General features: G+C 43.1%; 2 protein-coding genes across 2 annotated transcripts in view; one reads left to right on the top strand and one right to left on the bottom strand.

Annotated features, from left to right (window-relative positions):
• Positions 1–10,118, top strand: part of NUFIP2 (nuclear FMR1 interacting protein 2) — a 38,398-nt gene extending 28,280 nt beyond the window's left edge. Inside the window, exon 4 of the mRNA XM_080682233.1 lies at positions 9,432–10,118. Coding sequence (XP_080538359.1) covers positions 9,432–9,478 — 47 coding nt within the window. The 3' untranslated portion in view covers positions 9,479–10,118. The remainder of the gene's footprint in view (positions 1–9,431) is intronic.
• On the bottom strand, positions 1,438–8,448 carry CRYBA1 (crystallin beta A1; the record flags this gene model as incomplete). The annotated part of the gene is made up of 6 exons (XM_080680143.1): positions 1,438–1,711; positions 2,134–2,276; positions 3,860–4,001; positions 5,660–5,778; positions 6,963–7,027; positions 8,418–8,448. The coding sequence occupies 6 exons, from the start codon at positions 8,446–8,448 to the stop codon at positions 1,564–1,566; spliced, it is 648 nt and encodes a 215-aa protein (XP_080536269.1). The 3' UTR covers positions 1,438–1,563.
• Positions 10,119–13,631: the final 3,513 nt, after the last annotated feature.

Raw genomic sequence — 13,631 nt, 5'->3', positions numbered from 1 at the left:
GTAGAAGATAATACTAATGGTATTTTCCCCATGCTTCTAGATATAAAAGAAATCCTTGTTTTATAGTTTTTAATTATGTATAAAAGAGTGTTAATTCTCTGTCATCAAGTGTGCTCTTGATGTATTATTGTTGACTTTGAAAACACAGCAGAACCCTTCTGTATCTTCACTGAAAGTGACAGAAACTAAGTCTACTAGTCAAGACTCAAAAGGTGGCCAATAATGCATGGCCTCAAAAGGCATAAATGCAGGAGTGTAGCATCATCTTAGATGGCTCTGGCTTCTCAGCATCTGTCAGTAGTTCACTTATGTTCAGTCTTGTGTGCGTCATCATTTAGGAGCTGAGTTACCTCAATCTGGGGGAAAGGATAATTAGTGAACTACAATTATATTAGAGGATGCTTTCCTTCTCCCAATTCAAGACATTTTTTTTTTCCCACTGTTTGTTTTGCCCAGTCAAAAAGATAGGCCTTTTCTAGATAAAAGAATAGTGGCCAGAAATTTAGCCTTTTGCTAAATGCTTAGGTATTTGCCATAGCTGTTTCTGATATGGATTCTGAAGAAGTGTCAGTTACGTAATGATCTTCCTTTATTGATGTCTTACTTCATGTTCAGTGTTTTAAAAATATAAATTACAAACACTCTACATCCATACCAAGATTTACTTATTTTATCAGAAAAAAAACTTGAGAACTTTGTAGATCCAATTAAGAGACAATAAGTGTACATGGTTGAATAAAAAAATTTTAAAGTTTTCTGAGGTGTTTGTGTTATGTTCTGTGCTTTAATTAATAAAAATTACTGAAAACTAAGTTAATATTGTGACATTGATGACATATTTCCAAAGGGTGAAATGTATAAATTTAAGTCTTAAATGTACTGTGGTCATATGTTATGGCATTTTAAAAAAACCATCCAGATTATTAAGGTGCTTAAAAATGGCATGTTTATTGAAAAATCAGCTGTGAGGACAGCTGTCCTGCCTTTTTGCATGACATTGAGCATTAAAGTACGAAACCAAAATTGAGCTAAGCAATTAAGCAACCAAAATAAGTTGCCAAGACTGGATTTATTCATAACTTTATGTAGAAATATATACTAATGCATATTTAAGAAATTTTCTAAATCTGTTTAGCATTGATTTGTCACTAAGTTAAAAAAAAATGGTGACATCAACATTATTAGGGTAGGGGATGAGGAGAAAATATGCAGAAACATTTACCAAAAGTGTGTCTGTCACTGCATAGACTGGTACGTTTGGGTTATATGCTTTAATGTTATTTGACATGGGGAATAATTGTAGTTGGGCTGGTAAGTGACTCCCAAGGACACAGAAGGAAATCTGGGGTTTTTTTGAAACTTGTTTCTAAAAATTTGCAGCCATTTAAGTGTGATTTATATAAAGCATGCTAGTTAATTCAGTCTTTTTTTTTTTTTAATGACATTTATTGTGGATTTCAGCAGCTAACATTTGTAAGCAGTGTCTGAACAGAACATAAAGCTCATTCTAGATTGCTTAGCAAGGTCTCATGCTTGAGGAATTCTCTTGGAGCTTTTAATCCACTACTGTTGGATACGGCGAATCGATTGAATCTGGGAAGTCTGGGCATGAGAACCCCACTCTCTCCAGTGTTTATAGTCTCCTCCATGATGGTCACACTCCAAGATATACTGATAGCCACGGTATCCAGGATACTGGTAGCAAACCCAGCTAGAAAATCCAAAAGCACATTGGCCTATTAAAACCTAGTTAGGAACTGGTCGATACTCCAAAACAGCCTCTTTCCTCAACACATTGGTATGGAATGCGTTTAGGCTTAGAAAATGTGTCAGGCATCATTTGTAAGTAATGGCTATACTTAATTAAAAATTAACCTTGATTATGAAAAAAGGTATGAGTAGTCAACACAAATGATTCCACAGACTCGGGGAGTCTCAGGGAAAGAAAAACTGACCAAGATTGGTATCAAGATTTTGAGGTTCAAAATTACAAACTAGACTGTTACAGCCATACCAATGTGATGCTAATATATGAAATTTGATAAGACATGATCATTGCTATATTAATAGTCTCAAAATTTACAGCTGCAAGAGTTACTTTGAAATGTGCTCCAGCACTGTTTCTGCACTTACGCCCCACATTGTATCTTCATGGAACCAACTTCGTTGTTGAACCAACCCATGGCTTGCAAGGAAGGGTAATCATCACAGATCTCCCACTGGCGTCCAATAAAGTTTTCTTTCTCAAAGATGGTAATTTTGGACTCCTTATGATTCTGTAATCCAGAAATTTTTTTTGAAGTTAGTACCAGTGTTACGGCTATCTTAATTTTGTAATTACCATATTTTTCAAAATCAAAACACTCCTGGTTTACAGAAAGAAGTACATGATCATTGAGGTAAAAATATTTCAGGCAATTTTACCCATAATCCTGCTTAATACCATAACATTTGAAATGTACACATAACTGGTACTATACTTTGAAAGAACAAAAGACTAATGAAAATATAACAGCAGGAAAAAAAATACTTGCAACACACAGCCAACCAAGGGATTAATATTCACTAGTGTGGAAAAAGATCCCACAAATTAATAGGGAAAGTAAACGTGTGTGTGCGTGGTGTTGGAAATAATATAAAAGTCCAGTAGGGGATGTGAATACTACATAAGCATTTCTTAATGCAAAGACTAACCTGTATGAAGTACAAAAACAGCCAAAATTATCTCTGGTGATAGAAAGTGGGGAGGAGCAATTGATTGGGAAGGGACACTGGGAACTTTATGGGGTGATGGAATTGTTTTATATTTGAGTAGGGTATTGGTTACTTGGGTGTACATATTTTTTAAAACTCACCAGAGTATACACTTAGGAAAAATGCAGAGTTAAAGTGAGATGCAAACATCCAGATAAGGCAGTATATTTTAGATCTATAACTTTAGGTTACCTTCTTTACTACTTGAATTTCAGTAGGATTTTATATATATATAATTGAATTCAAAGAGGAAGGGAGAGGGGGAGAGAGAAACATCAATGATGAGAGAGAATCACCGATCTCCTGCGCGCCCCCTACTGGGGATCAAGCCCACAACCTGGGTATTTGCCCTCGACCAGAATCGAACCTGGGACCCCTCAGTCTGCAGGCTGACGCTCCATCCACTGAGCCAAACCGGCCAGGGCTTCAGTAGAATTTTAAACTAAGGTGAGATCATTAACTAAAATCATGAGAAAAAATCACATGATATAGACAAATATTTGGAAAAGTTGTAGCCCAGTCTCACTCTTCCCAATATAAGGATCATTTTCAACAAACCGTTGAAGATCATCCTGCGTCTACTTGAACTCCCAAAGACCGGGAAGTATCCTAGTCTGATGCAGCATTGAATAATGCTTAGTAATAGAAACCAGAAGGTTATGAATCAAAGATAAAAGACACTGGAAAACTTACCTGTTTCTTCAGTTATCCCCCTTATTGAAAGGTTACTTCAGTACTTCCCTGTTTCTGGGTAAAATGTTACACAGATTGAATTTTAACTGACTAAGGATTTACTTTTTTACTATAAGGCTCTCAGTACCCCATTGCACTTTTTCAAGATCTGGGCTCTTGAGTATCCACTTCCTGCCACCTATAAATAGGAAGGCATTTACTTTTAGCTTAATGAAATTATTATCTAGTAAATAAAAATCAAATGGCAAACTTAGAACAAAGAGACCAGTGTTTTTCTTCTCTTTTTTACTTTTCTCTTTCTTCCTGCCACATTTCAGCATAACTGATGAGAAGTAACATGTTTGTCAGTCCGTATGCACTCTCTCTTGCCCCATTCCCCACAGGCACAGAAGTAAAAATTTCAGAGACTCACAGCTGAACAGATGGGACGGAAGGACATGAGGCGCTCAATGTGGTAGGCATTACTCCCACTCCAGGCATCCCAGCGAGGGTATTCTCCTCTCTCCAGGATAAACTGTTGCCCACAGAAGCTGGTATGCTCATAACCAATCCAGCTGCCAAAGACAATTAGTGGTGTTTGCTCCTGGTGTTCAGAGTCTACGTGGCCTCAGGGAGAAGGCATTTTTGTTTTAGATGTTAATAGTGGAGTAAAATATCAAGCCAATTCTAACAAAGCCATACAAAAGAATACATTTATCACATACTAGTAAGGTGGGAAATGAGCTGGCAGCCGCACTAAGCAGGTTTATAAATGTAACATTTATTTTGGGATTATCCACTGAAAGGGTCTACTTCACTAGCCTGAGTAACGTGTATTAGCAAAGTCAGTCTAAAGTTATATTTCCTTTCTCTCCTAGTTACCTTATTCTCTACTTGGAGCTCCAGGTTCAGGATAAAGTGACTGAGTATTGCAGGGGTGGGCAAACTTTTTGACTCAAGGGCCACAATGGGTTCTTAAACTGGACCGGAGGGCCGGAACAAAAGCATGGATGGAGTGTTTGTGTGAACTAATATAAATTCAAAGTAAAGGAGCGGAGGGGAGACCAAGAGAACCGGATAGAACAGCCGGATCCGGCCCGCAGGCCATAGTTTGCCCACGGCTGGACTATTGCTTTGGCTCCAGCGAAACCTATTGGTTTCTTCCTAAGGTAGCAAAGGGTTGAATAGGCAACTGATGGATTACAGTCTCTTGTTTCCTTGTCACTTTGTGGGTTCTTTCTCCTGCTGTTGCATACCTATACCTTATTTATAAGACCCCTCAGATCATATTTTCACAACCAGGCTTCAGTTACTGACAATACTTTAAAGTATTATTCCTTTTAAGAAGTTAAAAAGCTCAATTTTGGTGGTGAGCAACTGCCTAGGCCAAATGAGAGTCCTTATGTGTTTTCAAGCTGATGATAAAGGCCTCGACTATCCTGCCAAGAGTCAGAAGACAAAACAAGAGGTCTTCCTCACCGAAGAGATTAACCATCAACCAGAAACTCCTGGACGACTAAATATAAACCAACATGACTCTCTAGTGCTGTGGTTGAGTTCCTTTTTACACAGAGAAATTAGTGATGTCTGCTCTTACTCTGGGACATACAGGAGGGGAGTTGGTTGTAAAGCGGCTGCAACTTGGCTGTTTTCTCTCTATTTTCTGCAGGCAAGAAAAACTCAAGGATCCTGGGGCTGTTGTAAAAGGAATTTTAGGTAGCAGCCTACGGGGTCCAGAAGCATAGATCTGATTACTGTCACTGCCCCAACCCATGATATTTATTTCTTTTCTTTTTTTTTTGTTTTGTTAATCCTCACCCAATGATATTTTTCCACTGATTTTTAGAGAGAGTAGAAGGGAGGGGGAGAGACAGAGAGAGAAACATTGATGTGAGAGAGACACATCGATGGTTGCCTTCTGCACGCACTCCTGACCAGGGATGGAGCCTGCCACCCAGGTATGTGCCCTTGACTGGAACAAACCCTCCCTTCAGTCCATAGGCTGACACTCTATCCACTGAGCCAAACCGGCTAGGGCTAAATATTTCTTTTAATACCCCACAGATCTAGTACCAAGCCACTAAGAACCTCACATACCTTCTAGCTTTGAGTCACTAAATTACACATGTAGAGTCTGGGGAACATTTTTCTTCCCCAATTCCCACCTTTATGGCCCCAAGTCTTAGGAGACTGGCAATAAGGGGCCTGAGGTTCTGCTGAGGTCCATACTCACGCGCCACATTCCACCTTGAGAGATCGGATATTATCAAAACTGCGCTCAGAGACATTTGGGCAGGAGCTAGTGAATTCCATCCTCTTGCCCTGGAAGTTCTCCTGGTCATAGATGGTTATCTGAAATTAGATTGAATGGAAAAGAGAGAGAGAATATGGTACATCAGGAAAAAGAGAGTCCCTGGTCAACAGTGTAGCTTATGTGTGACCCTGTGTTTTCTATCACTAGCCTTAGCCCAGGATACCTGATGAGGTCTCTTTCACTGTAGACAGGATAGAAAGGTGTTTGAATTAATGCCACTAGTTGGTGGTGTTCACATGCCCAGGATAAGGATAAGGTGTGGGGGATTGGTTTATGATAGGAACTAGAGGCCTGGTGCACAAAGATCTGTGCACTTGGGGGGGTCCCTCAGCCTAGCCTGCACCCTCTCGCAGTCTGGGAGCGCTCGGGGGATGTCCAACTGATGGCTTAAGCCAGCAGTCAGACATCCTTAGCAATGCCACACAGGCTTGCCAGCCGTGAACCCGGCTTCTGGCTGAGTGGCGCTCCCCTGTGGGAGTGCACTGACCACCAGGGGGTAGCTCCTGCTTTGAGCGTGTGGCCCCTGGTGGTCAGTGCGCATCATAGCAACTGGTCGTTCCACTGTTTGCATATTAGCCTTTTATTATATAGGATGGTCTGTTAGAAACACTAGCTGGCCCAGTAGACAGACCAAGGACTCTTATTCACTATGCTTCCTGCATAATTGTGGCCCAGGGGCCAGGATTCTGAGAGGCCCAGGAGCTCCCTGTGGATTATTACTTAGGTTCTCCAGCCAAATGTGCTATAGAAACCTAAGGTATAGAGAAAGAGTTGTCATGAACCCTTTCCATGCCTTGAATGAGAATTCTTAAACCTGGCTAGAGGACAACTAACTCCCAAAGCTATGGGAGTTGATCCAATGAAGAGGGAGGGTCAGACTGAGAATCAGCCGCTTCAGGTAATAGTTACAACCAAGCTCAGAATGAGAGTCAGAAGACCTGGGTCCTATTACTTATTTTTGATCTGGTGGCAAATCTCTCTTTTCTGGGCTCTCAGTTTCTCCATGGCATAATTTACTCTGGGCTGCTCAACTTTAAGATCATTGTATTGTCACAGAGAGGAGTTCAACTAGAAAACTAGGTATTATCGCCCACCCATCATGGGCTTCCAGGGTCATCCTTCTATCCAAATGGGACATCCTAAAAGGTCCTTCCTGAAAAAGCATCTGGACCTTGGTTGGACCTTCCCCTATGAACTTTTCCATGTGGTAGGGAGGGCTTACCTTCCATGGCCCCACGGACCCTGGCATGGGATTGGTTTGAGCCATTTTGGTGGGTGGAAGGGTTCCTGGAAGACAGAACACACACCAAGGATATGGCCTCTGGGATGGAGATGAGGTGATGGAGCAGAGGGGAGAGTAAAGGAGGCTTGAAGTCCAGCAGAAAGACTTTGGTTGGGATTCTGGCTCTGCCTCTCACTGGTTGAGTCTGTTGTCTTCCATCAGTAAAGCTTCTATGGCAGAGTTATTGTAAGGATAGGAAGCAATAATGCAGGTAAAGCATGGCACAGGCATCGTGACCTCTTGATAAATGTAGCTCTTGTTCACTTGCCAGCCTCCAGGTACCCCCTACAGGTGGCAGCCTTGCCTCAGTCTCACACCCTAATATAAACTTGGCAACCATCTAGTCCAGATCCCTCATATTACCAGTGTGTGGTCTCACCCTCACCTAGCTCTTCACAGCCCTCAAACTGACTGGCTGTGCATGACCATGCTCCCATTCCCTCCCTACTTCTCAGTCTCTCAACCTGCCCAGCATCTCAGAGAGACTTTGCTGCTTTCCCCAGCCTGCAGCGGCTTGCTTTCTTCCCTGATTTCTAGCACTCGTCACAGTATTGATCTGTGTTCCTATTGAATATGTCCTGGTGAACAGCTCAGCGGAGGGCCTGGGTCTCCTGAGTGAAAGTTGCAGCACCAAGCGGAGTCCATGTTGGGGCACTGGGAGGTTGGGGGTGTGGGGCACGGGCGCCGTTGAAAAAAGCTTATTGAAGGAAAGTGAGGAAGAAAAGAGGACAGTAATAGTTAACACCTAATAATGGCTCACTCTGTGCCAGACCCTGTCCTAAATGCTCTACATGCATTAAAACATGTAATCTTCACAACCAGCCTGTGAGGTAAGTACTATCATGATCCCCATTTTACAGATGAGGATACTGAGTCTCATAGAGATTAGGTAGACAGAAAAGATGGTAGGAAGAATAAAGAAGGGAAGGATAAGGAGTGAGAAAAAGGGGAGGGAGGAAGGGAAGGAAGAAAGAAGACAGGCAGCTGTGCATCAGGTTTCTTGACTCAGAACAGCCATTCGTGGCCCTTCCCTCTGTCTAGTATTGGGCCCAGGGACTGATGCATGCCTATTTTGTGATATATCTTTCCATTCTGAACTTCTGAATAAGCATTTCCAAGCTCTTGCCCCCTATACTTTGTCCTTATGCCCTAGGAGCCTGTCATTTATTGCAGCCCCATGCCCCCTCCCAGCTGTGATGGCTAGCGTAGTGATTTTTGCCTTATTAGTGACTCCTTTTGGGGTGGCAAGAGATGCCTCCCTGCAGAGTTCCCCACTCTTCTCCAGCCATCCTAGGAGGCTCTGACCACACAGCATGAAAATGAGGTCCCCTCCTGGGCATGTGTCTGCAGGAGAAAGGAAGAAAGGGCCAGAGCATCCCTCAGGACTTGACTCACCCAGCTCTCGCTGCACAGTCTGGGTCTCCATGTGGTGCCACTTTCTCCGGGGCCCTGCTCTTATAGCCCTGAAGGCTGGCGGCCTCTGCCCTGTCAGCACTCTTCTTTCCCTCTGCTTTGTTCTCCCTGATCCCCAGAGCTTTGGTGGCTCAGCCTGCTGGGCAGGCATCCCTCAGGCCTTTGTTAAAACTCGGGAAACAGAAATCCAGAGGGGCCCCACTGCTGTGGGTGAGGCTGGCGGCAGTGGCTGCTGTGGTCTCGATCTCAAAGCAGCTGGGAGGCAAGTGCTTGTCCCCTGCCCTTCTCCAGACACCTCGTGCCACCCCAGGGCCTTCCTAAGACCATGTGTCCTATCCAACACATCAAAATGCACCTCACTTCCCAGATAGGAAATACAGTTTTTGTCTTTGTGGTTAAAAAATGTGAAGGATTATTTTAATTCTGAACTTTATTAAGAAAAAAATGGTTCACTCTGTTCTTGGGAATCTTTTTTGTATACTATATATTTATATATAAATATGTAAGAGTTACTAGTAAATTCAATTACGGTTGACTAGTAGACATGCCTCTTTGTAGCTATTTTATTAAACATTCATTTTAGTTTTGCAATCTTCTTTTAAAAATTTGGAGCCTATACATCTTTTTAGGTTTTTAATATACTGCTTTAGGCCCTTGGCAGTCTCACAGGCCCAAGGTACTATAGTAAGTACCCTAATGGGTAAAAAGATTTCGCTCAGGAAGGTCAGAACAATTGAGGAGGGTAGTGCAGGGGATTCATGGGCTTCCCCAGGAGCCCTGAAGGGGAGAATGTATTGTTTAAGCATCTCAGCTACTGTGAGAAGTAGGGGTGAGGTGTAGTGGAGCCCAGCAGATGTAGGTTCAAATCCCAGCTTCTGTCTGGGTGACTTCGGGCAAGTCACTCAGCCTCTCTCAACTCCAAAAAAGAAGATAATATGTGCCAGATACATTGTTGGTTTATTATTACTTATTATCCTATCCTCTTCCTGGTGACAGATACTGTAGAAAACCTGATTGGAGAAAAGAAACCCTTTCCAGCATAGTTCTCCTAATCCCTCTGCCAGCACTTCAGCCTGTGACTCAAGGTTCATCAGAGTCCCTTGTTCTCAGCACCAAAACTCAGCGGGCAAGTTCTGGTATGTACACAAGTATTTGTAGATTTGGGCAGAATATTCCAAATGGACAGGCCTGATGCTAAGCACGATGCACTACGCCAGGATGTCTTTGCTGCTAAATAATTTGTTGATGTCTGAATCAATGGCTGGCAAGGGACAGAGTCGCATTGGGGATGATCACGGCAGTCTCTGGCCGGCTGGGGGCTGCGCAGGGCTTAAAACATCAGGGTCCATGGCTGGTGGTTCTTCCTCACCTTTTCTTCTCTTCCTCCACAGAATTGGGGTCTTCGAGAAACACTTATTTAGTCATTCTTTCATTCCCTAAACCTGGACTGGCTTAGGCATTCCTGCAATGTGCTCTCACGGAACTCTGTACTACTCCAATTATTGCATTGATCATGCTGTAGAAATTACCTAAGAAGCTAGAAATATTGGGCTCCAAGGAGGGGAACTGAGGCACTTAGGGCTCAGGTATAGAACAGAACTTTTCACTATATATCTTTCTGTACTTTCTGAGTTTTGAACAATGTGAATGTATTTTCTAGCAAAACAATTAAAGGTATTCTTGAAAATAAAGAAACTGATTGCTCAGTTCTCTGCTTCTTTCATGAGACTTCAAGCAGGGCCTTCATCTGTCTCGTTCATCAACATCTGCAGCTCTGGGCATGACTCCTAGCTCAATTAAACCTTACCTGAGGATATGTTTTTATTAATTTTAGAGAGAGAGGAAGGAAAGGAGAGAGGGAGAGAGAGAGAGAGATGAGAGAGAAACATCGATCGGTTGCCTCCTGTATGTGCCCCGACAGGGGATTGAACCTGCAACCTAAGTATGTGCCCTGAGCAGGAATTGAACCTGCCTTGGTACATGAGATGACACTCCAATCAACTGAGCCACCCAACCTGGACAATAAAAACTTGAATAAATTAATCCTATGATGGGTTTTGTGACTCTATAGACACAGAGGTAACCATGACATGGTCACACTGACTTTAAAAAAAAATAAATATATTTTTATTTATTTCAGAGAGGAAGGGGGAGGGAGAGAGATAGAAATATCAATGATGAGAGAGAATCATTGACTGGCTGCCTCCTGCACGTCCCACACTGGGGATCGAGCCGGCAACCTGGGCATGTGCCCTGACTAGGAATTGAACCCTGACCACCTAGTTCATAGGTCAATGCTCAATCACTGAGCCACCGTGGCTGGGCCCTGGCCACACCGACTTGCTTGTGTTGTGTTTGTGCTTCAGTGTTTAATTTGGGAGCTTTATTTTATTTTATTTTTTTAAATATACTTCCTTGATTTTTTACAGAGAGGAAGGGAGAGGGATAGAGAATTAGAAACATCGATCAGCTGCTTCCTGCACACCCCGTACTGGGGATGTGCCTGCAACCAAGGTACATGCCCTTGACCGGAATCGAACCTGGAACCCTTCAGTCTGCAGGCCGACACTCTATGCACTGAGCCAAACCCGTTAGGGCTAATTTGGGAGCTTTATACCCTACTGAAGAGTTAGTACAGTGAAGACTGTTTAAGCCAACAGAACAGTGGAGCTTTTTAGTGTTTGATTGAAAAGACCAAACACACATGCACAAAACTATTGTGTGTGTATATGGGGGGAGGGGGTTGGAGTTACTATGCAAACTATTTGCCAATATCCATCAAATATTGCTGAAGTCATACACAGCCCCAGCCTGTCTTCTCTCCACTTTCCTCAATTACCTTAAATCTGTGGAGGATGGAAAAGGATGACCAGATCTCCCGCGCTAACCATGATGTTTTTCAAATATTACCTCAATATGGTTTTTAACCAAGTTCTAGAGGATTCCCCCTCTGACATTGCCTGGAACTGTTGCTTCACCTGCTCATGTTGGTTACCTCCAGCCCCCACCACTGTCTCCTCCCAGGAAAATCAGGACACAGCCACCCCAGGAGTGGGAATGAAGGGAGCCACCACCTTGTAATCCTTTCTCCCAAGCTGGGTTTGGATCTCTCCTGTTTATCCATAATAACAATAACTACAGTTTACTGAGCATTTACTATAACTGGATGGTGCCTCTTTTATCTTCACAAAAACTCCATAAAGTAGATCATTATAACACCCGTTTTACGGATGAGTAAACTGAGGCTCTGAGGGGCCAAGTTCTGGGCCAGGAAGCCCAGTGGGGACTTGAATGCATGTAAATGTGACTCAAAGCCCATATTCTTTCCTCTGGGGAACCCTGTCCCTCTGACATAAAGTAGGATGATAATACCTACCTGACCCACTGACATCAGATGAAGGGAGATAAAGGTACTTAGAGCAGCATTAGGTACTCAGGTAGAGCTCAGGAAATGGTAACTACATTAGTAATTGTCCAAATCAGATCTCACCTTCTTCCAGATTTTCATAGACACAAGTGGGAGCAAGCAGCAAAAACTTTAGAAAAATTATCAGATTAAAAAGTGTTTTCTTTGAATTTGGAAAAGACCACATTCGTTCAGTTTTGTTTGTTTGTTTGTTTCCAATATTTTTCTTTATTAAGTTTTAGCAGTGCATTCTGTCAGTCTAATTTTCCAAAGCGCATCAGGGACTTGGATTTTTGAACCCTGTTCTCAGTGTACACACTCATTGCACAAGCAGGTGGGGCAACTGGGTGTCCAGTGGGATGGGCTGTTAGACTTGGAGATGAATGAGATGACTTTTGAAATGTAACACGATCGGTTTGAACCTTGGGCTCCTCAACACTAGGGTTACATGTCAAGCATGGTGTATACTCAGAATTTTATGGATGGATGGAATGCCCTGCCCTTGCCTCTGAGCCCAGGGAGCCTCACAGGATGAGGCTCAGTGTGGGAGGGTGAGGTCATGGGGCCAGGACAGCCGCTGGACTCAGCACTTTGTGGCAAGAGCATAATGAGGCTGACCAGGCGGCTGAGCAGCACTTCTGTTGTTTGGGGATAAGCAGGGTGGGTACAAAGCAAAAGGCCTTGTCAGCATTCAGCCACACCTACCTCCCCCCTGAGGGGCTGCTTCTGGGGGACCTTTAACAACCAAGAGAACCAGGGTTGGGGCTCCTGACAAGGCACAAGCACTGGGAGAGAACTTGGGAAGCATGTTGAGCCTCCAGTTCTTTCTGTGGTCACCCATTCCTCTGCCTCCAGGCGCAAACGGTGCCCACCTGCGTGGGGTGCTGTTGTGCTAAGAGACCAGCCTCCCTAGTTCCTCTGTATGTAACTGGCTTGAGGGCATTTCAATGCAATTCAATCCGATTTTCTTTCTTTTAAAATATGTTTTATTGATTTCAGAGAGAGGAATATAGAGGGGGAGAGAGAAACATCAATGATGAGAGAGAACCATTGACCTGTTGCTTCCTGCATGCCCCCTACTAGGGACTGAGCCAGAAACCCAGGCTTGTGCCCTGACTAGGAATTGAACTGGTTCATGGGTGGAGACTCAACCACTGAGCCACATCTATCCCCCCACCTTTTTTTTAAAAACTGAATTTCTTGATACTGCGTTTCCTCTCAATTGGAACTCTTAGAAAAATAGGTACGAGGATGGAATTTACCCTATGGGTGATGTTCAGCTCACTCTCTCCACTGCAGAGGAGCAGTCCAACTCTGTCTCATTTAGAATGACCAGATTTAGCAAATGAAAATACAGAGACACGCAAGTAAATTTGAATTCCGGATAAGCAGTGAATATTTTGTAGTGTAAATGGGTTCCAAACCTTTTTCTTCTCTCTTTTTTTTCCATCACCATTTATCCCTCCTATACCCTCCTCCACCTCCACCCACCTTTTTTTTAAAAAATAGAAAATAATCCTTATAGTAAAAAATTATTTGGCATTCCGTGTTTTACCTGCCAACCGAAGTCTCCTCCCACCTTTGTCTAGAGTATTCTGTGATGCCCCTCTGCCAATCTGCTTCTCTTCGGTCCCCTGGAGATGACAGTGTAAAAAGTAACCATCTTCAGAAAGCCTTCCCTGGCACACCCAGGCTCACTAGCCACCCACAACATCCTATAACAAAGTGTAGAATAGAACAGAATCAATAGGTTTCTAAGTGTTTTCCCAAATATTATTTAATCTGCCCCG

Source organism: Plecotus auritus (genome assembly GCF_963455305.1).
Source record: "Plecotus auritus genome assembly, chromosome: 7".
NCBI lineage: Eukaryota > Metazoa > Chordata > Mammalia > Chiroptera > Vespertilionidae > Plecotus > Plecotus auritus.
This window is presented reverse-complemented; position numbering and strand designations above follow the sequence as displayed.